The sequence below is a fragment of the Trichoderma breve genome (assembly GCF_028502605.1).
Source record: "Trichoderma breve strain T069 chromosome 7 map unlocalized scaffold00007, whole genome shotgun sequence".
In the NCBI taxonomy this organism is placed as follows: Eukaryota; Fungi; Ascomycota; class Sordariomycetes; order Hypocreales; family Hypocreaceae; genus Trichoderma; species Trichoderma breve.
In genome coordinates this window covers 2,232,828-2,260,551 of record NW_026611593.1, presented here as the reverse complement: position 1 = coordinate 2,260,551, position 27,724 = coordinate 2,232,828, and the positions used below count along the sequence as shown (strand labels likewise).

The 27,724-nt window shown below is 49.4% G+C and overlaps 12 protein-coding genes across 12 annotated transcripts; 6 read left to right on the top strand and 6 right to left on the bottom strand.

Annotated features, from left to right (window-relative positions):
• Positions 1-537: 537 nt before the first annotated feature.
• Positions 538-1,054, top strand: T069G_10895 (myb-like DNA-binding domain-containing protein; the record flags this gene model as incomplete). Its single annotated transcript, XM_056178105.1, has 2 exons — positions 538-807; positions 884-1,054. The coding sequence occupies 2 exons, from the start codon at positions 538-540 to the stop codon at positions 1,052-1,054; spliced, it is 441 nt and encodes a 146-aa protein (XP_056024395.1).
• Positions 1,055-1,212: 158 nt separating this feature from the next.
• T069G_10894 (ketopantoate reductase panE/ApbA domain-containing protein) lies at positions 1,213-2,622 on the bottom strand (the record flags this gene model as incomplete). The annotated part of the gene is made up of 1 exon (XM_056178104.1): positions 1,213-2,622. The coding sequence occupies one exon, from the start codon at positions 2,620-2,622 to the stop codon at positions 1,213-1,215; it is 1,410 nt and encodes a 469-aa protein (XP_056024394.1).
• A 2,130-nt stretch (positions 2,623-4,752) lies between these two features.
• T069G_10893 (uncharacterized protein) lies at positions 4,753-5,107 on the top strand (the record flags this gene model as incomplete). The annotated part of the gene is made up of 2 exons (XM_056178103.1): positions 4,753-4,867; positions 4,917-5,107. 2 exons carry the CDS (start codon positions 4,753-4,755, stop codon positions 5,105-5,107), a joined length of 306 nt encoding a protein of 101 aa, XP_056024393.1.
• An 815-nt stretch (positions 5,108-5,922) lies between these two features.
• Positions 5,923-9,390, top strand: T069G_10892 (type III restriction enzyme, res subunit domain-containing protein; the record flags this gene model as incomplete). The annotated part of the gene is made up of 1 exon (XM_056178102.1): positions 5,923-9,390. One exon carries the CDS (start codon positions 5,923-5,925, stop codon positions 9,388-9,390), a length of 3,468 nt encoding a protein of 1,155 aa, XP_056024392.1.
• A 506-nt stretch (positions 9,391-9,896) lies between these two features.
• T069G_10891 (ribosomal protein s11 domain-containing protein) lies at positions 9,897-10,579 on the bottom strand (the record flags this gene model as incomplete). Its single annotated transcript, XM_056178101.1, has 3 exons — positions 9,897-10,048; positions 10,129-10,362; positions 10,516-10,579. The coding sequence occupies 3 exons, from the start codon at positions 10,577-10,579 to the stop codon at positions 9,897-9,899; spliced, it is 450 nt and encodes a 149-aa protein (XP_056024391.1).
• Positions 10,580-11,358: 779 nt separating this feature from the next.
• On the top strand, positions 11,359-12,480 carry T069G_10890 (ribosomal protein l30p/L7e domain-containing protein; the record flags this gene model as incomplete). The annotated part of the gene is made up of 4 exons (XM_056178100.1): positions 11,359-11,402; positions 11,509-11,617; positions 11,798-11,964; positions 12,021-12,480. The coding sequence occupies 4 exons, from the start codon at positions 11,359-11,361 to the stop codon at positions 12,478-12,480; spliced, it is 780 nt and encodes a 259-aa protein (XP_056024390.1).
• A 328-nt stretch (positions 12,481-12,808) lies between these two features.
• T069G_10889 (iron-sulfur cluster biosynthesis domain-containing protein) lies at positions 12,809-13,610 on the bottom strand (the record flags this gene model as incomplete). The annotated part of the gene is made up of 2 exons (XM_056178099.1): positions 12,809-13,180; positions 13,254-13,610. The coding sequence occupies 2 exons, from the start codon at positions 13,608-13,610 to the stop codon at positions 12,809-12,811; spliced, it is 729 nt and encodes a 242-aa protein (XP_056024389.1).
• A 405-nt stretch (positions 13,611-14,015) lies between these two features.
• Positions 14,016-16,736, top strand: T069G_10888 (PCI domain-containing protein; the record flags this gene model as incomplete). Its single annotated transcript, XM_056178098.1, has 3 exons — positions 14,016-14,379; positions 14,440-15,419; positions 15,474-16,736. 3 exons carry the CDS (start codon positions 14,016-14,018, stop codon positions 16,734-16,736), a joined length of 2,607 nt encoding a protein of 868 aa, XP_056024388.1.
• Positions 16,737-17,138: 402 nt separating this feature from the next.
• T069G_10887 (uncharacterized protein) lies at positions 17,139-19,575 on the bottom strand (the record flags this gene model as incomplete). The annotated part of the gene is made up of 4 exons (XM_056178097.1): positions 17,139-18,184; positions 18,258-18,897; positions 18,998-19,294; positions 19,345-19,575. 4 exons carry the CDS (start codon positions 19,573-19,575, stop codon positions 17,139-17,141), a joined length of 2,214 nt encoding a protein of 737 aa, XP_056024387.1.
• A 1,655-nt stretch (positions 19,576-21,230) lies between these two features.
• Positions 21,231-22,190, top strand: T069G_10886 (uncharacterized protein; the record flags this gene model as incomplete). Its single annotated transcript, XM_056178096.1, has 1 exon — positions 21,231-22,190. One exon carries the CDS (start codon positions 21,231-21,233, stop codon positions 22,188-22,190), a length of 960 nt encoding a protein of 319 aa, XP_056024386.1.
• Positions 22,191-22,640: 450 nt separating this feature from the next.
• T069G_10885 (hemerythrin HHE cation binding domain-containing protein) lies at positions 22,641-23,297 on the bottom strand (the record flags this gene model as incomplete). The annotated part of the gene is made up of 2 exons (XM_056178095.1): positions 22,641-23,072; positions 23,184-23,297. The coding sequence occupies 2 exons, from the start codon at positions 23,295-23,297 to the stop codon at positions 22,641-22,643; spliced, it is 546 nt and encodes a 181-aa protein (XP_056024385.1).
• Positions 23,298-24,643: 1,346 nt separating this feature from the next.
• T069G_10884 (amidase domain-containing protein) lies at positions 24,644-26,389 on the bottom strand (the record flags this gene model as incomplete). Its single annotated transcript, XM_056178094.1, has 1 exon — positions 24,644-26,389. The coding sequence occupies one exon, from the start codon at positions 26,387-26,389 to the stop codon at positions 24,644-24,646; it is 1,746 nt and encodes a 581-aa protein (XP_056024384.1).
• Positions 26,390-27,724: the final 1,335 nt, after the last annotated feature.

Below are 27,724 nucleotides of genomic sequence, written 5' to 3'. Positions count from 1 at the left end.
CACTGAGGCTAGCCGTGCTCAACACCACACCCAGCACACCTCCCAATATCACGGAAACTTATACATTTTGACCACCGCGCATGAACCTGGATTTCGCAGCATGTGCTTGTGCGGGGGCGAATTGTTTCTTCAATGCCGCTGCCATGGCTGAGGGGAAGCGGGATGCGATAGGACAACAAACGAGAAGATGTTTCCTCTGGTCTGAGTGACGAGATTATATATGATAGCAAAATAACTCCCATCAAGGGATATCCTGGTGTCACTGTAGTTGAAGAGTAACCAACAAAACATCAATCACCAATGGATCACGACGGAAGACACAATTCGTACGAAAGAGGTTATAACCCAATGTCATCACAGTCTTATCGACATTATTATTCCTCACATGGCATGGTGTATGCAGATGACCCTGGCTCATCGGTAGCTCCAGGCTATGATACCCCTCCAGGATCTGCCTCAAATATATACGGGTTCTCAGGACCGGACGGTACTGAGCCGTGGTCTCGTCCTTCTCATCATCACCACCATTTACCAGACATGAGTCGCTCATCAATGCATGGAGAGAGCAGCCAAGATGCACACAACTTGGTTGGAAGAGAAGGAATGCCTTCTCCTGCGCGGCGACCTCAACGGCCAAGGATCAAGTTCACTCAAGAAGAAGACGAACTTCTGATTGAGCTCAAAGAGCAGAAGAATCTCACGTGGAAGCAAATTGCCGACTTCTTCCCCGGCCGCAATCCAGGCACGTTGCAAGTGAGATACTGTACAAGACTAAAGACTGACTCTGCACCATGGACGAGGGAGATGGTATGCTATTCATTGTCATTTCTTAGGATTTATACTATCTTGTAATACAGGATTGCTGACTCTGACGCTACCTCAGGACGAAAGATTGCTAGACGCTTTACAAAACTATGAAGATGAAAAGTGGCGCATCGTTGCACAGAGGGTCGGCGGTGGAGTGACGCCGATGGGGTGCTGCAATCGTGTGTGGGAGCTGTTTAATGATGACATTGACGATTCTCCCCAGTTTCCATTCCCAAATGACGGTTGAAGGATTGTAAAAGCTGACGTGCGACGAAATTATGGTGATGACGGCATATGTACTTGTACCTGTATCTATAACATGCAAAATAAATAACACATTGAGTTAAACATCCGTATTTTTTTGTGACACATGAGTCAGGCTTAAGAAAAGGTAATAAACGAGGTTCATGAAAGCAACTGTTTGCCCAACTCCGTCTCATCCAAAACAGTGCCTGACTCAACCAGTGCGATCAAAGCCCGATGGCATGAGACGTCTAGCTGCTGACCACTGCTATTTGTACCGAGAAAATCTGCCGTCTCGACCAGCCATCCATTAAAATCCCGAATTTCCGTGGGTTTTCCCGCACGAGCATCCTGAAGCATGGAGCTAGTGTTGTCCCTAACAATATGACCAATCTTGTAGAGCATTGTCCGAAGCTGGTCGTGCGAAAAGCGCAAAGTCAGCTCTTCTCTCAAAGTATCCAGAGATTTGGCACTTGTCCCAGTGGAATCAGTCAGAATTTCGGTGGTGCTGGGGTGATTGATGAGAGTTTGGAGCACGGCACTGGATTCGGCGAGGAGGCGGTCGAGAACTTTCGCTATAACGCCATTCGGATCCTCGAATAAGACACCATTTTTACAGCGGAGAACGGCGGTAAGGGGATTTATAGAAGAATTCACGACGAGTTTTTGGAGTTGTGAGACCCAGAGCTCGGCTCTTGTTATGGATCTTGCGTTGAGGTCGGGAGCAGTGGCGATGGCCTCCGTTAGATATGCTACACTCGCTGCGAGAGGCTGAGTGCTGGTATTCAGTAAAACAGGCCCAATAGCGGTGTCTGCGGGTGAGGCATGAAGGCTTTTAAATGGTCCCTCTGATAAGACGCCGTGGTTCGTGACACAGGCCAAGATATTAGGCCCATCATTATCGGGATACCGCCTTGATATGTATTCCTGTCCATGGGGCGGCCACAGCTTCGACATGCCGTTTTGGAGAAAGGCCACGCTACTGCCACTGTCAAGATACCTTCGCAGCTTGTCGGCTTCTGGCATGGCGGCAGCAGCTTTAGTTGCAACGAGGAGATTGCGAATTTTGCTCGCCTGAGCGACTTCTCTAACAGGGCCATGGGTAGGTGCTTCATCAGTCCACCACTCAATCTGGAATTCATCCTTGCCGCTGTACAACTTTCCCAATCGGGTAATCTCAAGGCCGGGGCTTTGAATCCATTGAGATAAGAGCTCTTTTCTGTGGACGACGAGAGTGATTGGAGGCCGAGGAGATTGCATGGACAGACAGCTGGCGTAGAGACGACCTAAATTGCCGACGCCGAGGATGAATATTCGGCGATCCAAGTCGTCCGAGTTGGATTGAGTGGTATTTCCATTGCCGCTGATACTGCTGTCTACGTTTTCTGGACTCCAGGCGTATAATTTGGGAGCCGGGGTCTTGTTGTCTAAGAGGGTCTTGAGCCATGCAGGTTGGTGAGATGGTTGTGTGGAATAGGCCGCCATTGGTTTAGCGGCACGGAAGACTTTCTGTGGATAAAGGTGGAGAAATGATTTCCGAGGGCGAGAAATTACTCTTGTCCAAATTGCCATGTTGAAGGCTTAGTGGGAAGAGAAGAGTGTGGCTTGAAGGTGGAGGAGTTGACTCATTATATGACAAAGTTGGGTGAGGGGTTGTTTCAAAGTGAATGGTTTACAAGTACAGTAAGCTTGGTCTATGAATTGAGAAGACAGCGTTGATAGAAGGATAAGTTGTGAGATAATGTAAACAATGTAAACTCAAGGGCGCGCAAGAGCAAAAAAGACTTGACAAAGGTGGAGATTATTTTGTTCCATTTTGGAGATCGAAGGGGTGACTCATGTAAGCCTTTGTTCTGGCATGGAAAGTAATAGCACATATTGGAGTGCGAGGCTACATGTACCTAAGGTATGACTCAGCGCAGTTGAAGATTTTCAGATGACTACTAGGTAGAGGCTTCCAGTAGTAAAAGTGGCTCCTGGCTACATGTACCTGACCTATCCATTGTACGACAGGCGTTGACGCGCAATTTACCGGCGCCGCGGGGCCTAGCAGCGGCCCGGACTGGCTGTAAGGCGGGCCATGTAAGCCGAGCTCTATCTCCAGTGGCCGCGCTGGGCCTCGTTGCTCTCTCTCTCTTTAATTCTCTTTAGCCCCTTATGTTGGCTGTATAAAGTCATAATTTTGTAGTGTTTGCCGCCTGGCGCAGGTTGGCCAAAGTCTTACTGAATAAATAGTTGAAAAGAGTACGAGTATTAGTCGTCGGCGGCAGTACACGTAGGCGAGCCGTCTACAAGAATCACCCTCCACTAATTCCATGCCAATAGCGAGGCCAAATCCGTCGGCCGGCCGGCCGAGCAAGACATGCGTGCCGCACTGAGTAATATAGAACGAAGCGGCATAAGAAATCGCCTGTTAAATCCACCCTTCGTAATCTTACTGTGAGGGTGCCCAGAGACGGAAGATGCCAGTTTAATGTCGCCGTTTAGTCGTCACACACAATATTGTCATCTTCAATACCAGCTTGAACAAAGCTAACGTCAAATACAGTAGACGTCGAAATGTGCGTCTACTTTTACTAATGAAGATAGTCTCTCCGCATGAACCACTTATGGAAACCGTGGTTAACACAATGCGAGCTTCCTCTCATAGTTATATACTACTGTGGTGGCAGTCGTAATAATTCCGTTTGGATTGAGTGAAGTCACCCCAGTCTCCTCCTGAATCATGACAGTGGGGCAACTCAGTAAACTCTTTACCGATATCTCAGGCCGTGTCTCATCCATGACATAGAGCACTATCTTAATTCGCTGAAGGAGGCCCAGCAACCACAAGATGTTCCTTTCACGACCGCATACGGCTAAGTTTCAAGAGTCTCTTGTTGTGTCTCGCCCGCAAGGATCCGCCAGTAACGACAGTTCCGCGGTCATTAGTTAACCGATTAGAAGTAAGCCATGGATTCGGCTGGGCACCATCAGATGATACAACACTCTATGCGTGAAAGTTGACTTACGATGTGTATCAAGTATGTTTATCTGCTATTCAGTATATGAGATAATGGCATGTAGTTACTTTGCTATTTTCTTGAGCTTATACCTTGGGATGTATAGTTGTTAACAGCTCTGGGGCATTCATGAAGCAGCCAAAGCTGCGGCAGAATGTTAGCCTCTTGAGACACTGATGGGATAACAGTCCCAGTCTTCAATCAAATCTTGTCTTATATGACATATTTCAACACATAAACATAGTTTTCTCCAATCATCATATTCCACGTAGTGAGTCGACCATCAGACAAGAGGCACATGAATCAAGCTTGAGACTGTATGCAGATGTATACACATATATGATCCATCAGTTGGTCAAAAAACCAATGAAATCTACAGGAAGTCATAGAGTAGACTTTCTAAGAGGTCAAATGACTTATTGTTCCATCATTGGTACCCATATCTAAACGAGTGTGAGACAGACTCCAGTACTAGGTAGTATTCTAAGCAACTTAAGTTTGTTCCATCAATTCAAGGATGAAATCATATGCATAGAGAAATGGCCGCAGGCCCGCAGCTTATAGCATACCACTTTTATCTATAAATATTGGCTCGTCGCCATCATGGCAATTAGAGCATTTCAGATTGCAACTTCCTCTTATCCAACTCACTGCTTACCTCTCCTCCTCAATATTCTTCAAACTACAGAATTACTTCACAATGGTCAAGCTTGCTACTAGCTCACTCGCCATTTTGGCTGCCGTTATGTCTACCGTTACCGCAAGGAACTGCACCCCCAGCCTCAGCTATTGTGGCGCCGAGCTTCTCGATATTGGTATGGCACCGCAAGTCATCAGCTGGGTATTGAATCTAATAGGAAATAGGAAATTATGCTTCCGAGATTCTAGCGGCGCTCCGGTTGGCTGGCGAACCAACCGACGCACTACATCGCAAGAATTCCTTATTCTACTGCACCGGCGGCAGTGGTGGAGAAGTCCTTTTCGAGGCCTACTGTGGGTTTGGTTGTGTATGGGGACCGAGTGGTGGAGATAGTTACTGTCGTGCGTTCGAATAGAGGAATCCTATCAGAGCCAAACTTATCTGGGCCTCAATCTACTACAAGTAGTACATGCATGCAGAACTACATGTATGTAGGCCCGAAGGACCAATTAGCAGACCTGAAGCATCAGGCTTCCAGAGAGGGTCATCTGTTCGATGAATTGATTGCCACATAATTTCTATACACTCTGTCAATCTGTGTACCTACATGTACCTTGTCTGTGATCGGCTGTTTGTTTAACCTTCTCCTACCCTGAAGCTTGGAGTTGCTTTTAAAATTTCCCAAAAGCCAGTCATTGTACAGGCACGTGATACATAAATGCACAAATTCACGGACTCGCCTGGAGCTTATGCAGTGGCTCCCTTTGATGCTGACCAATCAGCGCCTTGCTGCTTTGCCACTCACATGTCGAGGCGCCATTGAAGCTTCATCTCAGCCACTGTTTACAAGCACAGCTTCACATTGCTCGTCATTTTTTTTTCCACACTTTCTTCACTTCATCTTCTCTTCATGAGCCATCTTTCGCCACGGGAATCTCGGCTAAAGGTCATGCCGATTCTAACGACATAATAAATGATCTCGACAAGAAGAGGCAGTGCAATTCTTGCTGGTCTCTAGTCTGCATATTGTCCCCGCTGTGAATCGCCCCTCGTGGACGTCACAGGCATCGCCCAACTTCCAAGGAACACAGAACATGTCACATCTAACCCTTCTAAATTCCTCTCATTTATTGTGATTTCTCTTCAAAATTTTCAAGCCTCGAATTTCCAACCTCTCATCGATACCCAGCTACAACTAATCTGAAAAACTTGAGTAGTCCACCTGACATTATGGACTCTGAAAGCGACACAAAGGAAAAGGATGTCGGCGAAAGCCGCAGTGCCTTGCTCGGCGAAATGGTGGCAGCAGCTCAACAAGGCTCAACACCCGATACCAACACTGATTCCCCGCCAGCTATTGGAATCAGTGAAGAAGATGCGCTGAAAAATCTCTCTGGAACTGTACGAGATCAGGATGATCTGGAGCGAGACATCACCATGCAGGCCAACGCGGCGCTGATGGAGGCTGAAGACAAAAAGGACCGTAACCGAATCGTCAAATTGGAGTTGACCCGCGAGAGATTCAAATCTCTGCTGGACAAGGAGAAAAAGAGATTGGAAAAGGCTGCTGGCAACCCGACCCAGTCTCGAACGATTCAAAACGAAATTGCCAAGTTCGAACAGGAAATCAAGCAGGCCACTCTAGACATCAACGATTTCGAATCACGTATTCAGAAGAGGCACCAAGAAGATCCGTTAAACGGCCTGAACCAGACCAAATCGAAGAGACTTCCTGGAGAAAGCAATCGCGACTATCTCATCCGGACAGGCAAGATCACCCCCTTCTCGAAATTAGGAGGCGCACGACCTGCCGGCATTGAGGGCCAACTCGCCGACACCATCTTGGATGCCGAAGAGGAAGCCACCGCGGAGCAGCTGAACAATGAAGCCAGCGAGGGGCCGTTATCACATCAACTGCTCCGGCGTCCAGGCTTTGCTGAAGAAGTGACAGAGCCATCCGCGAGTGAAGGAGCAGCAGAGGCTGAATTTTCACTTCGCCCGCGGAAGAAGAGAAAGGTCCAAAAACAAACAGAACGTGAACCGTCGGCTGATTTTGAGCCCGAAGCACAATCTAGCTCAGAATCTGTTGATTCTACAGTGTGGCAGCAAACAACAGAAGATGACATCGTCCGTCAACAACGTCGTAAAGCCAAAGCCAAGGCATCGGCTGCTGAGCAAGAAGCTATCGATCTTAGCAAGGTCGATGATGGCAATGAGGCTCACTACAAGAAGCGATTGAAGGATTGGGTTGATCGAAGGAGTCGAGCAAGGCGAGCTAAACGTCAAAGCATTTCTGTTACAAGCCCCGAAGAGAGCGATGAGGAGGAAGACGAATGGTTTAAACCAGCACCAGGTGTGCCAGATCATTATTTTACCGATGACCTCAAACTGCCAGGCGATGTCTATCCATCCCTTTTCGGATACCAAAAGACTGGCGTGCAGTGGCTGGCCGAACTCTACAAGCAAAATGTTGGAGGCATCATCGGAGACGAAATGGGTCTTGGTAAAACCGTCCAGCTTATTGCATTCATTGCCGCTCTGCACTACAGCAAAAAGCTCAAGAAACCAGTCATTGTGGTCGCTCCAGCCACGCTCCTCCGGCAATGGGTAAGCGAATTCCATCGCTGGTGGCCCCCTTTGCGTGTTTCAATCCTGCATTCTTCAGGCAGTGGAATGCTCAATCCTACAGCCGAAGATGAATATGATGTGGAACATTTCAGCCCAATGGCTACCAAATCCGAAAAAGCTGCGAGGAGGATCATTCGAGGAGCTGTTCAGAAAGGTCATGTTCTGGTTACCACATATACTGGTCTTCAGACATATGCCGATCTGCTGTTGGGCGTTGAATGGGATTATGCAGTGCTTGACGAGGGCCATAAAATCCGAAATCCAAATGCTGAAATCACTGTTACCTGCAAAGAGCTCAATACGCCAAACCGTCTCATTTTGTCTGGAACACCAATACAAAATAACCTCACGGAACTCTGGTCGCTCTTTGACTTCATCTATCCGATGCGCTTGGGTACTCTAGTCAACTTTAAGCAGCAATTCGAGATTCCCATTCGGCAGGGTGGCTATGCAAATGCGTCTAACCTTCAAGTTATGACTGCTGAAAAATGCGCTGAAGCTTTGAAGGAGACTATCAGTGAATATCTACTCCAGCGATTGAAAGTTGATGTGGCTGCCGACCTTCCAGAAAAGACAGAGCAGGTCTTGTTCTGCAAATTGACAGAGGGCCAACGCAAAGCATACGAGACATTTCTCCGCTCCGACGAAGTCTCTGCCATTTTAAACAGGACACGCCAATCTCTCTATGGAATCGATATCCTTCGAAAGATTTGCAACCACCCTGATCTACTTGACAAATCTCTTGCAAATAAGCCGGGTTATGAAGTTGGCAACCCGAAAATGTCCGCAAAGCTTCAGCTCACAAAAGATCTCTTGCAAAAAGTCATGATTCCGAACGGTCACAAGACACTCTTGTTTTCACAGGGCAAGCAGATGCTGAACATTATCGAGAAATGCATCAGGAACTGTAACATTACCTATCTACGAATGGATGGCGAGACTCCAATCGATCAACGACAGCCGATGATTGACAAGTTTAACTCTGATCCTGATATCCACGTCTTTCTCATGACTACCAGGACTGGTGGATTGGGCACAAACCTTACTGGAGCAGATCGAATCATCATCTTTGATCCAGACTGGAATCCATCCACTGATCTGCAAGCGCGAGAACGAGCATGGAGACTGGGCCAGAACAAACCTGTCAAGATTTACCGACTCATGACTGAAGGTACCATTGAGGAGAAGATATATCATCGTCAAATCTTCAAGCAGTTTATGACGAACAAAGTTCTCAAAGATCCGAAGCAGCGAAGCTCTTACGACCTCTCAGATCTGTACGACCTATTTACTTTTGAGAAGAACACAGATCCTGCTGCATCGAGAAGCGAAGTATTCAGGGGTGCGGAAGTAAACCTGAACAAAAACATAGACAACACCGACGCAAAATCCTTGATGCTTATTAAAAACGTGGGTCAAGGAAAACAAGAGGGTGAACTGAAGAGCTTAGATCTCGTCGCTGCAACGGAAGAAGTTAAGGAAGATCCATCTGCCCATGAAGAGAGGCGAATGCTTGAAGGCATCTTTGCGCGATCAGTCAACAGCGCTTATGACCACGAACAGATTGTCAATGGTCCACAGAAGGTGCAGGCTGATATATCTGTCCTACGCCAGGAGGCAAACATGGTGGCTCGTCAGGCTGCAGCTCATCTTCGACATGCGGGAGAGGAGGCTCGCCGAGTACCAATTGGTACAGTTACTTGGACTGGCGAAGTTGGTACTGCAGGTCGTCCTGGTGGTAACCGTCGTCGTGGAGGCCCAAGTTCAGCGGGTATTATGAGCAACCTCGCGGATCGCCAGGGCTTAGACAGCGGCAGCAGCTCACGATCAGGAACGCCTGGAGGTGAAAAGAACTTGAAGGCGAAGGACTTCATCCCTATGATCAAAACATTCATCAACCGTCACGGAGGAAAGGTTCCCAGTAAGATGCTGGTGGACCATTTTAATTCTTACTGCCCAGGAAAGAAACAGAGCGACGAATTCAAGTCTGCGTTGGAAATGATTGCGGTATTGAACCGGCCCAGCAGTACTGGGAGAGGCATGTGGTCGTTGAAACCACAATTCAAGTAAGCTTCGATTTTAATCTGGGAGCATTTGATATGCTCTGAAAAGTTCAATATCTTTTTATAATAAGTAGCATGGCGTCTGGACTTAAGACTCGGAGACGAGGATAATATGGGAGTGTTAGAACACATATCAAGTAGACTTAATCATAACACATTTGCTTCATACAGTCATCATTGCTCATTCAGATTCAAGAATCACATGTGGCACATCTCACAGAAGAGTGTTACTCTGACAGGAAGATAACTTTTCATAGCCTTCTTCGGGCGAAATTGTAACTGTCTACTGCATCAACATCAAGCCATATATCCTCTTTCTAATAAAAAGGACAAAGGAACCTGAGCAGAGCGTGGTAGAATTGGAGACCAGGCTTTAAGGGCCGTTCTCCTCGTTTTTTCTCAACGCCACATAAAAGAACCAGATAGCGAAACTCCTGCCTTGATCCCAAACCAAAGGTTCGCCAAGCATGCAAATGCCATATTTTTTTTGTTTGTATAAAAAAAATACAGCAATTACAGACGACGACCACGGCGACCACCCTTTCTGCGGGTAGAGTCGGAGGGGGTAGGAGTAACGTCCTCAATGCGGCCAATCTTCATGCCAGCACGGGCCAGGGCACGGAGAGCAGACTGGGCACCGGGGCCAGGAGTCTTGGTGCCGTTACCTGTAAAAGTTGACCTCGTTAGCTTCTATACTTTCTATATTCCCAAGTCGAGATTTTGCGATGGGAGGGGCGCAACATACCACCGGTGGCACGGATCTTGATGTGCAGAGCGTTGATGCCGAGCTCCTTGCAGCGGGCGGCGACGTCCTGGGCAGCCAACATGGCAGCGTAGGGGGAGGACTCGTCACGGTCAGCCTTGACCTTCATACCACCGGTGACACGGGTGATGGTTTCACGGCCGGACAGATCGGTGACGTGGACGAAGGTGTCGTTGAAGGAGGCGAAGATACGAGCAACGCCGAAGACGAGCTCGCCTGTTGAATGCCATTGTCAGTAAATTAGTCGTCAATTTTGCCATCTTCTTCACCCCGCCTCAATTATTGATATGGGAATTTCGAGGTTTGTTGCGCAAAACCATCAAAATTCACCAGAACAATTATTTCGTCGGGGGATGGTTCAAAACGTACCATCGCGGGCAGAGGGGCCCAGGGAGATGTTCTCCTTAGGAGCGGCGACCTTCTTGGGAGGCATTTTGAGGAATTTGTCGACGTCTGGTTATTCGTCACGGGGCTGTTGAGAACTGGCGAGTCACTAAGAAAAAAGAAGCCGTGATGCGCTGGAGTGGTGGTTGCAGCGAGCGAGGGCGGTTAGAGGGGCGGTGGGGCGCGGCAGAATTAATTTCCCACACAAAAAAATTCACAGCGAAATAAATTGGGCGTTGAGCTCCTACAAGCCCTGCCCTACACCAAAATTTTCGAGAGTGGGACCCGTTGCAAGCTCCACCAGCGAGGTACTGTTCCCTCTTTTTTTTTCTTCCCTCCTCTGGTCTTTTTTTCTTTCCCTTCAAGCACAGCTTCGACGATACAATCAGACATCGCCATCAGCCGCCGCCAAAATGTCTACGTATGTGCCTCCTCCCTGAACGCTTTGCGATACGGGGCAGATGCCCGGTCTCGATATGTTTGCAGATTGTCGTGGTCCTCTCGCTGGGCAGCCGATGAAAAGCTTTTCTTCGTGAAAAGATCGGCCTGCCAGCTCGATCCCTCCCGAGGCGTCTCCCTCAGTTATTCAAGATTTTGTTCAATCAGATCCTGCGAGCTGAGAGACGGCGCCATGGGGTGTTGGAGATGAAGAATCGCTCTTTATGCGTCTTCTCTCTTAAATTCATTGTCGTATAAAGGCAATTGGCTCTGGTCTGAAAATGGCCTTGCTGCTATTGCCCACGACTTTTTCGTTCTTGGACAAGTTTTTCTTGTCTGAGGTGTTGTCGGATGAGTGGAATACAGGCTTCAATTGAGCATCGCTGGAACATGCGTGCCATTGTCGCCTATCTCACCGATCAAATTCAGCTCGAGTCAGCCTTGTTGAGAATGTCGCATTTCAGCTACAGTTCTTGCATCGGCGCTCTGTTCCATACAACTGTATGGCGGACTACGTACTAATCTGAATTTTGAATATAGCGTCCCTACCAACGACCACGTCCTGGTCCCTGAGACCCTGCTCAAGAAGCGCAAGAGCCAGGAGAAGGCTCGCGCTGAGCGTGCTGCCGTTGTTGAGAAGCGCAAGGCTGTATGTATAATATCTCTTCCTTCCAATATCTTCATGATGCACAACATACCGTCAACTAGACACAGCGTGTCGATGTCGTTGATCGTTAACCTTCTTTCGGGTCTGATACTTGATTTGGAATACTCTTGGCTATGCTACAGTTTTCTGTGTAAAGCACATCGCTAACATGACTTTCAATAGGCCAACAAGGAGAAGCGTGGTGTCATCTTCAAGCGTGCTGAGAAGTACGTTCAGGAGTACCGCAGCGCTGAGCGTGAGAAGATCCGCCTTCGCCGTGCCGCCAAGGCCGACGACTCTGCCTACATCCCCGCTGAGGCCAAGCTGATCTTCGTCGTCCGTATCAAGGGGTATGTGTGAACTCGACATCTTTTTGGCAACCTTTGAAAACTAACAAAATTTCCAGTATCAACAAGATGCCCCCTAAGCCCCGCAAGGTCCTCCAGCTGCTCCGTCTTCTCCAGATCAACAACGGTGTCTTCCTGAAGGTCACCAAGGCCATCACTGAGATGCTCAAGATCGTTGAGCCCTGGATCGCCTACGGTTACCCCAACCTGAAGTCCGTCAAGGAGCTCATCTACAAGCGTGGATACGGAAAGGTCGACAAGCAGCGCGTTGCCCTGACCGACAACTCCATCGTTGAGGAGAACCTCGGCAAGTACGGCATCATCTGCGTTGAGGATCTCGTCCACGAGATCTTCACCGTTGGCCCCAACTTCAAGCAGGCTGCCAACTTCCTGTGGCCCTTCAAGCTCAGCAACCCCAACGGTGGTTTCCGTCCCCGCAAGTTCAAGCACTTCATTGAGGGTGGTGACCTTGGCAACCGTGAGGAGGCTATCAACGGTCTCATCCGCCAGATGAACTAAGTCAATTAAAACAAAAATGGGTTTACGGATTTTGGGAGTGGGAACAAGGAAATATCATGCATGGTTGCTCGGCGTTGGTATCGCGACTTGGCTTTTGATAAATTGACTCTTCGATGAATGACACTCGAGTTTCCATGCCGTGTGATGCTCAAATTGCTTCTAAATAACTGTCTACCTGTGATATGCAATTGTATCTTCGTGTCTCATTATCTGCTCTTGTAGGATATCCCAGCCTATTGAATCTTTTAGTGAACCATTGAGTGGCGATTATTAGTCAGGCTCTCCACTCCTACGCAGATGGGTAATTGTACATGGAAATTAATATGCTCTACGCCTTGATATCAAAGCTTGTCCCACACCCACAGCTGCTTGTTGCGTATGGGTTATCAACAATCTTGAACTGCGATCCAATCAACTCTTGTGTAAAATCCACCTTGCTGCCCGTCAGAAGCTCCAGAGAAGGCTCGTCTAGTACGATTTTCGGGCTATCGGCGGGTGGAGTAGCAGAGTTGGCCTCGTCCGGAACGTATTGGAAGATGCTGTCTTCCTCGGAGATAATTGTAGAAGCTTCGCGTGCTTCTCCTGTGGGCATCGTAATGAGGCTCATAAGGTACTGAAAGCCGTGGCAGCCTCCGCTCTCAACTCGAATGCGCAGGGCTAGGTTCGGGTTCTTGTCCTTGGCCATGATCTCAGAGAGTCGCTGTATGAATTTGTAAGCAATGAGGTCAAAACAGTATAATGAATAAATGCAGGCTTAAGGGCATAAATCATACCTGAGCTGCTCTTGAAGTGATTTCCAACTTCATCTCATTGCCATCTTCGCCCTTTACGGGATTTTGTACGCATATTGTGGCCAGTCGGGTGGCGGATGCTGTGAATGACCGGCTGGTCTGCTGTCGGCCTATTGAAAGAACGGATGTTCTGGGAACTGGTGTCATCGATATGCCATTTCCAAATTGAGGAGAGACCCTGATCGTCCGTAGTCGTGAAGAGTGAGAAGCTCCCCGCGGTATGAGAAACTCTAGAGGCGTTTGTTGTACATGTGCGGTAGCCACTGAATACCGTCGCTTGGCAAGCTGGACAAAGGATCGCGCGGCGGAGGCGCCCTCCGTACAGCGTAGCGATATCATCGTGGACGTCAATCAGATAACCCTATATCTGTTGTGGACATGGCAGAGTTCAAGACTGAGTTCTGCCGAGGACATCGAGAAACATTATCCAGCCGTCTATTTCCGCTGCTGATGTCAGCCATCTCAGGCACAGAGGCAGCAGCGGCAAATGTCCGGCCATTCCCAGCGATTACATGCTAGTGGTCAGATGGCCTTAGTCAGCAGCAAAGTGCAAAGTGCACTCGCTAAGCCCCAAGATGCCGCCCCACCTCCCACCAAAAATCAGTGAATTTTTGACCCTCGACTTTTGAACCAACCCCGCGCACCTCGAAGGAGAGTCTTTGCCCTTGGCCTGGCTCCCGAATCTTGCGACACCTTCGACCGGGATATTTGATCAACCGAAGACAAGGAATACGATCCGCCAACATGTCTCGCTTTTTCCGCAGCGGCGGTGACGACAGCTCCAGCGAGAGCTCCAGTGACGAGGAAGAACTCTACTCCGGAGAGGAGGATCAGGAACTCGACCAGGAACAGTCCGAAGAAGAATCCGACGAGTTCGACCACTCCGACGAGGAAAGTGAAGATGACGACAAGGATGCTGGCGGCGACCAGAAGCAGGGAGCTTTCCGATTCTTGAGAGACAACGTTGCGTCCGACAGCGAGGGTAGCGACGATGAGGTCCGAGACAAGGTCAAGAGCGCACAGGTCAAGCGACTGGACGAGCTCGAAACGTCGATTAAGCAGATTGAGAACGGTCAGAAGAATGGCGACTGGTCTCTCATCTCTACCGGTATGGCAACAATCATGACGCGATGACCGAACAACACACGCTAATGTTATTTCCAAACAGAATTCGACAAGCTTAACCGACAAGTGACCAAGCTTCCTGCCGGCAGCAGAATACCCAAGCCTTACATCAAGGTCATTGCTGAGATCGAGGAATCCGTCAATGAGGCTCTTGCAAAGGCAAAGGTCACCCCCAAGAAGATGAACGCCACCCAGGCTCGTGCTCTCAACGCCGTCAAGCAAAAGGTCAAGAAGACCAACAAGGACTACCAAGATGAGATTGCCGTCTACCGAGAGGACAAGGACACCTACCTGTGGTCTTCAGATGAGGAGGAGGAGGTTCCCCAGCCCAAGGCCCCCAAGGCCGTCAAGTTCGACGAAACTGCCGGCGCTGAGGAGGTCGCTGATGAGGGATTCGCCACCGTTGGAAAGGGCGGCCGTACCCTGCAGTACACCCCTGAGAGCATCTTCAAGCACCTGCGAGGCATTATGGAGACTCGTGGAAAGAAGAACACCGACAGACTTGAGCAGATCAAGGTTATGGAGAGACTCGGCGAGATCGCCAACACCCCCTACCAGAAGATTCGCGTTCTTCTGACCCTGGTCTCTGCTCGATTCGACCTTGGCTCTGGAACTACTAACGTTATGCCCCTGGAGCACTGGAAGGCCGCTGAGAAGGAACTGTCTCAGCTCCTGACCCTTCTCTCAGAGACCTCCGAGTATGTCGTTCTCGAGAACGTTGAGGAGTGGGATGATGATGAGAAGCCTCCTACTCTGCAGCCCGGTGAGAAGCACATCAAGGTCGCCGGCAGCATCGTCTCCTACGTCGAGAGACTCGACGACGAGCTGCACCGATCTCTGCAGAGCATCGACCCCCACACCTCAGAGTATATCGAGCGTCTGCAGGATGAGGGTGCTCTGTACAACGTCATCTTCCGCGGTCTCCTGTACTACGAGGCCTTGAAGAAGGACGAGACCATTGAGGTTCCTCAGGACAGCGTTAACCGAATTGTCATGCGACGACTGGAGCACGTCTATTTCAAGGTAAGGAATCTTTCATCTCCATTGTTTAAGATGCGTTGCTAACGTGATATATAGCCCGCCCAAGTTGTCAAGACTTTCGAGGAGAACTCCTGGAAGGCCGTTGGCGAGAACGTCGACTCTACCACTACTCCTCGTGCTCAAGCCCAGGACCCCACTTCCCTGGTCAACGTCCTCTGCGGCTACCTCTACGCCCACAGCGAGGGTATCCTTCGTGCCAGAGCCCTGCTCTCCCAAGTCTACTTCCTCGCTCTCCACGACGAGTACTACAAGGCTCGCGACATGATGCTCATGTCTCACTTGCAGGAGACTGTTACCGGCTTCGATATCCAGAGCCAGATCCTGTACAACCGAACCCTTGTTCAAGTCGGTCTCTGCGCTTTCCGCAAGGGGCTCATCTACGACGCTCAGAACACCCTGCAGGAGATTTGCGGAAGCGGCCGTCAAAAGGAGCTGCTCGCCCAGGGTGTTATGATGCAGCGATACAGCCAGGTCTCTCCCGAGCAGGAGCGCCTTGAGAAGCAGCGCCAGCTGCCCTTCCACATGCACATCAATCTGGAGCTGCTCGAGTGCGTATATCTCACTTGCAGCATGCTTCTGGAGATTCCCCTCCTAGCCCAGACTGGCTCTTCCCCCGATGTCAAGAAGCGTGTCATCAGCAAGACCTACCGCCGTATGCTCGAGTACCACGAGAGACAGATCTTCACTGGACCTCCCGAGAACACTCGTGACCACGTGATGCAGGCTTCCAAGGCTCTGGCTGCCGGCGAGTGGAAGAAGTCCATTACCTACATCCACAGCATTAAGATCTGGGACCTGATGCCCAACACCGATGAGATCAAGGAGATGCTGTCCAAGCAGATCCAGGAGGAGGGTCTCCGAACATACCTCTTCACCTACGCCCCCTTCTACGACACCCTCGCCATCGACACCCTCAGCAGCATGTTCGAGCTCGACTCCACCAAGGTGGCTGCCGTCATCAGCAAGATGATCAGCCACGAGGAGCTCGCTGCCTCCCTCGACCAGGTCACCAACAACGTGATCTTCCGCAAGGGCGTCGAGCTCAGCAGACTCCAGTCCCTGGCTCTCGCTCTATCAGACAAGGCCAGCGCGCTCATCGAGACCAACGAGCGGACATTGGAGCAGCGCACACAGGGCACATCAAGTGCCTTTGAGAGACAAGGCGGCAGAGGCCGTGGCGGCCACAGAGGAGGTGCCCGCGGTGGCAGAGGAGGCCCTCGCGGTGGCGGCAACCCCCAGCGACAGGCTGGTGGCACGCAGTTCACGGGCGGAGCTCTGGGAGCCGCCGTCCGTGGTTAAGGTGGAAGCATATGATTACGAGAAGGGGGTGGTGGCTGGTAGGGCGTCCGAATTTGATCTCTTGAACACTTTTACTTGTTGTGTTTTCAAATCCCTTTTATTTTTCTCCTTGTGTTGCTTGCATGGGATCAAAGGAGGGGGTTTCTCTTGTAATGGAAGAAAAAGTCCCGGGCGATCGAGCGAGGAAACGGAGGGAACTCGCTACACTTGTTTGATAGGTTGAACTGGAAATTTCAAAAAGGGAATGCATAAAACATAGAATGAATGTCTGCCTTGTATTTCTCTAAACTGTGTCTGGCCGTTGTGAGCACAACTGTGAAGCCCAAAGTGATCTTACATAGTCGAGTGTCATCTAACTCGATGTTGATGCGTATCGTTCATCTTCATGATACCACTAGCTATTCATTCATTGTCAGACTCATCTGAGCCTGATCTCTTCTCATCTTCGCCATAAGGTGTGCGAATCCCTGCTACCATTCGACCGCATAAGAGTTGGCGTCGAATATCTTCCGCCCCTTTACTATCAATTGGCATATCTACGTAATCGTACACAATCTTTCGCAGCTCTGGCGGTAGCCTTTGGGCGAGTCGTACTCCCTCGCGGTGAACTTTGCATTCAGTCCACCAGTGAAATTGCTGAGGTGGGACGTTGGATGTCGATATGATGGGGATGGCTGGATCAACTAGACATAGCTTAAGAAACTTGTAATAGCCCGGTCGAGAGCGGTCTGCAAGTGAAAATGACCCTTGGCGGTGTCTGTAAACGTTAGGGTAGAAAACAGCTCGGCCAGGACCAGCAAGTACTCGACCTAGGACTTGGCGAGAGCTAACTGGTGGTAGGTCAAACGCCCGCAAGAGGTCATCGCCATTAGGGTCCGGCACGGTATGTCTATCCCCTGGTAAGATTTCCGTGTCGAAGTATATGTGACAATCCGTCGTGTTGTCGCTATCGTAGCATAAAAAGGCCGTAGACACGATATGTTCGTTGCGCCAACCATCCACATCCCACACATCACCATCGTACTCTGGATTTTCCGGGGTAAGATGAATTTCAGTCAGCTGAACGATGAACTGAAGATGCTTATTCTTTCGTGGAAAGAAAGCAGACGAGCGAACGTCAGATGACTTTAAGCGAACGTGCTTATCGAAAGATGTTGATCTTAGCTCAGGGAACTGGAAAGGGTGAGTCTCGATGAACCACTTGAAAATGGGGTTACTATGTCTGTCCAGCATGTCTCGACACATCTCATCGCCTTCAAGGATCCAATCGCGTAGGAACTTGTCCAAATAGTCCTCGTTGCGTTCCAATTTGAGATTGAGCAGGTGATTTTCATCACATTTAGGCAGAGTAACTGACACAGGCTTTTCATCGGCTGCTTCCGGGTTTTGTTCCTTCTCGAGTGCATCCTTCTCCTCGTGGATCTTCTTTCTCTTAAGGTAAGCTTCCACTGTGTGGAATTAATTGTCAGCCTGGTAATCTGTAATATATGAGCTGAATCTATTAGAAAGCCAATGTCTTACCTTCAGGTAGAGGCATGTTCAACCAACTGCATCCTTCTTCGGGGCAAATATTCGGAGTTTTACAGTCATAATAAATATTCTCCACGCCTATTCGTTGATGTGAAAACTCTTTAGGCCATCTGTATACGATATCCAAGGCTGGTAAAGCCAGGGTGATGAACTTTTCGATGGTAGCATACATATCGGCATGCTCTACTGGGTGTAGGTTGTTGATGTAACTGTTGATCTTGGCTTGTCCGGAATCATCCATAATGACATTGCATGGAAGCCATTGAAAAGAGTCATCAAAATCCTCACAGATTTTACTGGTCATCGGATCCCAAAGGCTTGCAAGAGTATCCCCTCTACCGCAAGCTTCTAGACAATCGGCGAGGTCTATAAGTTGATCAGGAAGAATTCGAGAGCGGTTATATATGAGTGGGCATATAGAAGGATCTATCAAATCAAAAGCAAGACCACCGCGGGATCTTTTGCAATTAGATATGGCTTGTAGTAGTTTCTGTCTGCCGATAGAGAGTTCATGGTTTAGGGCTTCGGGTACAAGCTTGTCAGATTTTATAACACAAGCAGCGTGGTCTAAAACAGGAATGAGGCCTGTTTTTTGGTAAAGGTCCGCTTTGAGCTTTAGCTCTTCGATACACTATGCATTCATTGTAGGTTAGTTGACCGAAATTAAGAGCAATTATCGAGGATGATACTCCAGGAAGCCATGAAGCTGACATAAGGAAAATATGGCATACCCAGTCAGCCATAGAAGGCGTAAAGTCAGCATGCAGTATGTAATTGTTCCACTTCAGCCCAAGAATCTCTTTTTTCCACTTGTCCGTTGTATGAACATCGCGAACGTTGGCCCACCAAGCCGGCTTGTTGGTGATTTCTTCGATAACCTTCAATATGCACAACTCCCTCACAAAGAGAGGTGTGGCAGCCCATCCATTTCCATTGTAGGGCTCCAAGAATGGAAAAGTGCCACGAGGAATTATATCAAGGGGATAGCCATAACCTGGGAGCATGATGGTGGCTGTAGGAGAAATTTTCTGTGATATTATTAGACAAGCGACTTGCAAGATGAGGGCTAAGTACTAACCCTTTGGAAATCTTTGGCCATGTTATCTAAAATATCTTGAACAGCGTCCTCGTCGTCGAGGTCGTCAAAAATAGTATCGGCATTTTCCCACAGCCACTCGGAAACATTTGGAAACAAGAGAGGTTCATCGGTTTCTTCGATCCATCTTCGAAATCGCTGTTCTTGCTCAGTAGTTCCTGGAAACCATTTTAGATATTTCTCAGGATCATCATCGGGAGAGGTTTCATTCATGGCTGCAGTTGGTTTTCGCCACGAAAGGGGCACTGGTCTTGGGAGAAACAGTTCGTTTGGTGGCTGTTGCGGAAGAGGGTGCCGCGTTGTGACTTGGTAAAGATCGGAGGATATCTCCATTGGTTGTGGAAAAGATGAGTACTCGGAATATGAATTTTTTGGTGAAGGGAAAAGGGAATTCACAAATTGTGCTGGCAGATCAGGTGATCTAGCGAGTAGCGAAGGGGTGAACTGGAGTGAATTGAACCTTCCTCTCCAGCACTGCTCAGTTGTGCCTTGCAGTCACCTGACTGGAACGTGACGGAGGGTAAAGTGACATCAACGTGAGAAACAATTACAGCTGCCTGCCAATTGATGGGGCAGCTGGAGGATGCAAGTTCTTTCTGACAATGTTCTACTTGGACTGATGGTATGGCGCTCATTTGCGATGATGGAACATGAGTAATGAGCACACTGGAGACGTACGTGTAGAGATTTGGGCGAAAGAAGGTGAGTTTGAATTTGAAGTTTTGCAAATCGAGAAAAAGCCTGTGAAATGTATCCAACGTGATAGGCTCTCTGCGTGCTGATAGAGCATGAAGAACGGGGGGCCTTGACTGCAGCCGGTATCTCAAGTTGAATCAATCCCAGAGAGAAAAAAATAAGAGCTGTATTTCTATCTAGTCAGAATTATATATTTCTATTTAATGTCCAATTGCATATTCTCAAATTTCTGACTGCCTGGCCATAGAAAGATTAATCATGATCAATTCTCCTCTCCATGACAGCCTGAGTGCGTACATCTATCCTCTGGTCTTCTACTTGGCTTCAAAGCTACAGAATCAAGATGCCAACTCTCCTACAAGAGGCTGTCGGTTTGCCTCGGCAGTAAAAGAAACTAGATATTTACTTATTGCGACAATGAGCCATTCCCTTTCATTTTAATAGATTCAGTTCTGCGAGATCTTACGTTGGACGTGAGAAGCCCCCTGTAAGTCGATTCTGTGGAGCCCCCCAGACGCTACGACGGCTGTCAATCACCACCACCAACACGCCTCCAAATCACTGTGTACCCTGTCACCATGCCACCAATCAGACCCGTCAATGGCACCTGGAATCCCTCATCTGACATGAAATAAAGTACACAGTTTCTCTTCATCCCCAATAGAAAGTGGAACTCTAAAAGTATTAATAATCTAGAGCCGAGTGGCAGCAAGCCAAAACGTGGAGAGAATCGAGGCAGTGGATCTTACGCCTTATCCGAGGTTTTGTGGGGGTGGACCTCGGCAGCGCCTCAACAGGCGGTAGGTTTACAGCAAAGAGGCTAATAATAAGAGCTGAGCTGCTCACCCAGGGCAATTGGGGATTACTTTAATTAATTGATGCTACATTGCCTAAACATTGAGAGTCAGCGCGCGTCCAAGGTTGCGTCAATCAACCGCTTTCAGTGCAGCATCAACATCAACATCAGCGTCTATATCTAAATCTTGGCAATCGCAATTCAACTCGGTCTTGAGATAAGACTCGGATCGGCTCTAATCGATAACCGCGCCCTTTATCGTCACCTTTACTTCTTGTTCCTCTCCTCGCCTCGGCTCTTTTCTCTCCTCCCATTCTTTCGCTTCGTCTCGCTTCTTCTTCTTTGTCCTCCTTCTCTCCCCTCTCCTCCCGCCACAATGACCGACGTGGCCGACATCCCCGTCGACTCGGCCTCGACTGAAGTGGCCGCCGCCATCGACTCCTCGGCCGTCGCTGTAGCCGATCCTCTTCCCTCGATTCCCACGCCGGCCAAGGCACCCATTGGCGCTGTTCTAGCCGCCGTGCCCTCCAACGCGGATGCCTTTGCTGGCCATCTGCTGCGATGCCTCCAGACCCGCGCCGGCGCCGATGCCGTCCTGCAGTTCCTCTGCTACTCCTCCAAGCTGTCAGGCGCCGTGCTCGAGACGCTGAGCCGCAATGCGCTGCGACAGTCAGCCCAGAAGCTCATTGCCATGGCCTTCCAGCTGCCGCCCGCCACGACCGTCGTTCTCTCATCAGCCCCAGCGCCTCCCGGTGCGGCGTTTGCGCTTAACCTGGCGACCAAGCTCAAGGCCTTTGCAGGCGTGCTAAGCGAGGCACGGACGATCAACCGGCTCTGGGGTCTGCTCGGCCTGTACTTTGCGCTCAAGCGAGTCCTCTCCCGGCCGCGCCCTAAGAAGGAAGATGCCGAAAAAGAGGGATCAGGGTCGGTCGCTCTGGCGCATTTCGACACCGCCTTCGGTCTCAGCCAGATCGTCGCCCTCATCCTATATCAAGTGTTTGAGAACCTCGCGTTCCTGGGCAGCAAAAAGGCCATTGATCTGAAGCCCACGACAATGGGCAAGTTTGGCCTCCTTAGCGTGCGATGCTGGGGTGCATATACCTTCATGGAGCTCGCCAGGTTGCTGTTGGAGCGCACCCGCAAGAGCGCTCAGGCCAAGGACGCTGCTTGGGCAAAGACGTGGAACAAGAGCTTCTTCCGCAACTTGGCCTGGGCCCCATTGACTGTCCAATGGGGCATGGTTGGTGGAGGACCTCTCCCTGAGACGGCGATTGCCTTGCTGGCGATGTATCCGTCAACGGGACAGATGATTGATCTCTGGCGTGAGACGGCTTAAGATTCTGAAATTTCTTTTCCTCAAAATCCCCGGTGAAAGGGGTGAGGTATCTGTTGGGTGACATGAGCGGTTGTGCAACATGAAGTCGAAGTGAAAGGACTCACAGAACCCGGAAAGGCGCAGGCATTTTGGCACCTGTCTCAGTACAACATATAGATACACAGCGGGTAAGATCATCTACCGGAGTAAAAGACGCGCTTGGTCTCGCAAGAATATTTGGGAAACTGGGCAATGGTAGAATGTTGGATAGGTATGTAAGCTTTTTGTCTGTCTTGCTTGTTTGGATCACATGTAATAGTTGAGCTATATTTTACCATTTACGTTTATGAATGCATGCATGTTCTTTTGCCAAATATCTTGATCCGTTTACTTCGCTTTATCTACCAGTCGTTGCCATGCTTCCAAGTATATCTACAAACAAAAAAGAAATAGATGTCATAACAAAACTAATTACATTTGGAACCGCCGGATCTCCTGTAATGTCCAAAACTTTCTCATATTCTCTGCCCCCAACGATCTAACCTCATCGTCCAAATGCGTCCACAGCACACCTCCCCAGCTCTCCATCTTCTCCTTCAAAACGCTCAACTCAAAGTCCCTCTCGCCGCTCTTTACTTCGTTAAGGTACTTTTCGAATCCCTCCAAGCCCTCATGGATCTGAGCATGCTGCTTCACCAGGTCGCCATTTTTGGGATTAAACTCAGGCATCTTCTGGGCTAGTCGAGGGAAGAAATAAGTCTCCTCGATGGAATGATGTATGGTGAGATGCTCAGCAAACTCGGTGCCGATGTTGAGGAGTTGCTTGATAGACATGCCCTGAGGACGACGGCCAGTGGTGCAGGCTTGCCAGAGAATGTTCCATGATCGGCGGAAGTTGTTGTGCTGTGAGTAAAGTGTGAGATGATGCAACATATATATGTGTGTATGCATGTATATGCAGGTATATGCCTTATACATGACACGAGTATAAGTGAGAGCAGCGATGCTACTTACAAACAGCTCCATTCTTTCGGCAAGACGGTTATAGTTCTTGAACTCATGGTCCGTCAGTGGGGGAAGCTCTTCCTTTGCAGCGCTTGCATCATTTTTGTCACAGGCCTCAGCCATGTTGAAGGCGTATCTCTTTGTTGCAGAATTCGATATAAAAGCTCTCCCTGTGGGTGCAGCAGCAGCAACAGCAATGATCCCACGCCCAGTCAAAATATTTTGCTTGAATGGGTGAATTCTTGTCGGTATCCTCGTCAAAATCATCCGTCTTTTTACTCCTCTATTCTTCTCTTCGCAAAACTCTTGCAAAAGACGTCCAGAAATATCCTTTATATCTCAAGAAAACTTATAAGATCTTAACTCCTCCTCCGAAAAATGCGACAAACTCCCCCGTATCTCGTGTTCTGATAGATCTTGAGTCGGCGTCGCGGTGATTGGCCAGTTCCGGGTGAGTCAGCGGGTTATAAAGGGATCCACACGATTACAGAGGCATCTGTCAGCACGGAATTACGATGAATCAAGTTCTTCTCCATAAAACTGCGCGGTGTGGCCTCCGATTCGATCGTGGGATTTAATCGTTTGGGACAGTGGCCGAAATGCCTTGTCCAATGAAGAGGGTCGAGCCGACGGTCCGGATCGCTGTCGGAGTTTTGAGTGGGCGATGCTGTGAGGTTGAATGGCCTAGAATTGAAGGTTTGATCTCTTGTGTCTCAACCAGAGGAAAGCAAATGATCGGTCCAAGATGATCATGTTGTATGGACAGCATGATTCTCTCATTGCCAAACACCCAGCTTCCAGGGCTTGTCTGTCGTTGGCAATATGATACGCAGCTGTTACTCGATCGCTTGCAGCATCGGATCTATCAGCCCACAGCGGACTCCATGGTCGAACCGAAGTGCGCTCCAGCCGCAGCGTTCCATCGTCAGCTCATACGCCCAAATGCTTGAAGTCCATGCGTCTCGAGCTGTCAAATAAGCCTAACCATACGACCATGCTAGCGTACCAAATCTCCGTGCTATTATGGGTATGACATGCAGCCAAGACCAGATCAAGCGCGCGGCAAGCATCTGAAGCCGGCAACGTACATTTCGCTCTCGGCATTGAGATCCCATGACCGACTGCAATGCATATCTAGGCTTGGCTGGCACAGCAATAAGATGCGGAGTTTTATCTCCTTTTTGGCTCCCGGCGTGATACTGAAGTCGATCCTACGGTCTTGGTCGCCGTTGATTACTATTGAAAGCCTGTGTGAACATACACGTGATTGTGAAATCATGATCAACTTGCTGGATCTCGTCTTTACGGCTGGTTGACAGAGTTTATTATTTTCCTATTCACTGCTAGACGGCTTCACAAGCACTATCCCGTACGCAGGATTATCGACTCAACAAACACAAGAACTTCATCGCCTAAAAGCAAATAACCGCATTGCCGTATTGCACTCAAATCATCAAACTTCGTCAAGTTTATTTAAATTCCTTCCCACAGGCACCTCTTGGATCTCTCAGGCACCGTTTCCGCACAACATGCGCCAGCTCCGTCTTGGGTGTAATAAATGGCTTGACTGACGTACGCACGTTTGTACGCTGCTCAAAGTCGTACGCCATGGCAAACAGCTTCTCTTCGCTAAACGCCGGGCCGGAAAAGGCGATGCCGAACGGACCGTTGGGAGCTGACAGTATCAATTTCCCCCTATCTGATGGAACGATGGGAGAATCATCAGGAGCGCGACCCAGCGGCACACTGACGACGGGAAGCCCGAGGCCAGATGCCATCAAGACCGAATACGGCGTCGGAAGTACCATTGCGTCTAGCCTGTACTTTTCCAACGCTCCTGTGAAGCACAGCGGTCCGAGTAACTCCCTATCCGCAGTAACGTTGGACCAATAACTCGGGTCCGTGTTGTTGAGGCCAAATTTGAGGAAGCCATCCCATGCTGTGGTGTCGAAGCGCGGAAATCCCTCTTGAGGATCGTCTCTGGTAAAGTCCCGCAGATCGCTAACTGAGGTGATGTTGTTTGGGTTTTCTTTGAGAAGGCTGAGGTACTTCTCCGGCAAGTCGGACAAAAAGTCAGCCCCGACGATGGAATAGACCGCAAGGAAGCTGGCATCCGTGGAGTCGTTGGACGCAAGGTTACTTCTGCGCTCTTTGGTGTGGCCGGTGAAGGGGATGTTGCATGGCAAGTCAATATTGTCAATGATCTCTGCGCCAGCTGCGCGAAGCACATCCAGTGCTCTCTCAAATGCTTCCGGGTCGGTGTTTGCCGACGGATCAATATCTGTCGCCATTGTGTTGCGGGATACGCCGAGCCGCTTGCCTTTGAGACCCGAGTTCGTGCATGCTGCAACATAGTCTGGTATCGTGTCGAAAGGAATTGCATCCGTGTAATTGTCTTGCTTGTCACGCCCTGCCATGGCCTGCATGAGATATGCAGCATCCTTGACTGTCCGAGTCAAGGTACCGATGGTGTCTTGTCTTAGCGAATATGGAATCACAAGATATCTGGAAGTTAGTCCCACCGTGGGACGAAATCCGACGACGTTATTCGCATGCCCTGGCATAAGGATTGATCCACCTGTGTCTGTCCCAACAGCTGCCCAGGCGAGGCCGAGAGAAGCTGCTATGGCACTCCCCGATGATGAGCCTCTGGGGTTTTGCTTTGGAAAGTATGCGCCAACTGCCTGGCCACCATGAGCCGACCAACCTTCATGAAAGACTACCTCCCTAGAGGAAGCCCATTGCGAGAGGTTAGCCTTGCCGAGAATAATGGCGCCTGCTTTGCGCAGCTTGGAGGCAATGGTGCTGTCGTGAGGGACTTTGGCACCCAGCAGCGCGTATGAGCCAGCAGTGTTGTTCATCCCATCGTCTGTGGCAATGTTGTTCTTGAGGAGAATAGGTATGCCATGGAGAGGCTGCTTAGCAGGGTCTATTCCTGCCCTCCTCTCCGTATCTCTCTCCAAAGCAATCGAGAGCGCGTCGGGGTTGACCTCAGTGACAGCCTTCAAGTCAGGATTCACTTCTGAGATCCTGTCAATGTAGGCATGTACAAGATCGACACTTGTGAAGTGGTTGTTGTCCAACCCGAAGCGCAGCTCATCGAGAGTAGCATCGAGCAACGGAGGGAAATCACTTTCTGCGATCGAGAGGGCTTGAGACAAGCAAGCAGACAACAAGACTTGCAGCGCCGTGGCGACTACACCAAGAGGCTTCATTATTGTACAGACGATTGTTTCGCGGTGCTCACGGCTTGTTTCTTTGGATCTTTGCCAGGAAGATAGAAGATGGGTATTTATTCGCGTTTCTGTATGAATAATACCTGTGAAACGCTGAACACTGCCATGAGCCACCACCCACCCAGGTTCATCGGATACGACGGCAGACAACCCCCACGGGCATCATTACGAACTGAGAACTTGAGCCCCAAGGGTATTTCATCACTCAGAACAGTATTTGTCTCTCCATGATCAGAAAGCCAATGGTCAGACAACTGCTACGGGGTTTACCGATGTGAAATATGATAGACTATGATTTGGCACGGGGGCTAGTCGCTGGTCCCCGTGGACGCGAACTTAATCGAGTGGTGTATAAGGGCGCCTCTCTAACTTCGGGTATTACGAGTACGGCAACTACTATCGCTCCGATATTTGTGACATTTGTGGAACCACTGACTACAGGTTCACAAGGGCATACACGCTATATGTAAGACATGCAGAGGAGACTATCAGACGAGCAATCGCCCTGTTCCCCATCTCTGCCGAAGGAAAAGTCCTGAGCTTCGCCTTGTGGGCATACTCTGCACGCCAAGCGGCCAAGACGGACATTGTGCCTTACTCTACGCATCTTTTTCCAAATCTAAGGTGCTTTCCGAAGATGGAATACGTCCTCGAACCTGTCTAATCTTGGCGATGATATCACCCTGCGTTCCAAAACTTACCGTATTGAATCATGTCCTTCAGCAGCTCTTCAATAATGATCTGCCTGTTTTCTGCTCTCCCCTGGATAGACAGCATGCCTGCCGCGAGACCTCGAGTGAAACTGCCCAGAGGGCTATGTGCCCGGTGGGAAAGCCAGCTGTCGATCACTGGCCTTGTATTAAGCTTACGTGTATGTCTAAACAGCGACCCCCTGCTATTTAGCTGTGCAATATGACTGTTCTTTCGAAGTCGAAGCTGAGTAATAGCCGCAGTCAGGAAGGCGCCCAGACCTGTTGTTGTTTTGTAGAAGTTTATTGGACGACCATTGTGCCACAGCTTGGTTCCGATCATGGCTTTGTGGTACCTGAAGTCCTTGTTGAATTCCGACCATGAATGTGATTATCTCAGGACGCTGCTGTAAGTGCATCAAGCGGCTTTATATAGAGAGTCTATTGCAGGACTATTAGGCATCGTCTCTCAAATGCTATCCTACAAAGGGGAAGCCCCTCTAGTCTCGACGATACTCTTACTACATGGATTAAAGGGAGTTGTGATAGATGCTCCCCCTCGTTACGATGAAGCACAAATCCAAGCTGAAAACATGCCAAGGGCACCCGGAATCGCGTGTCCAGG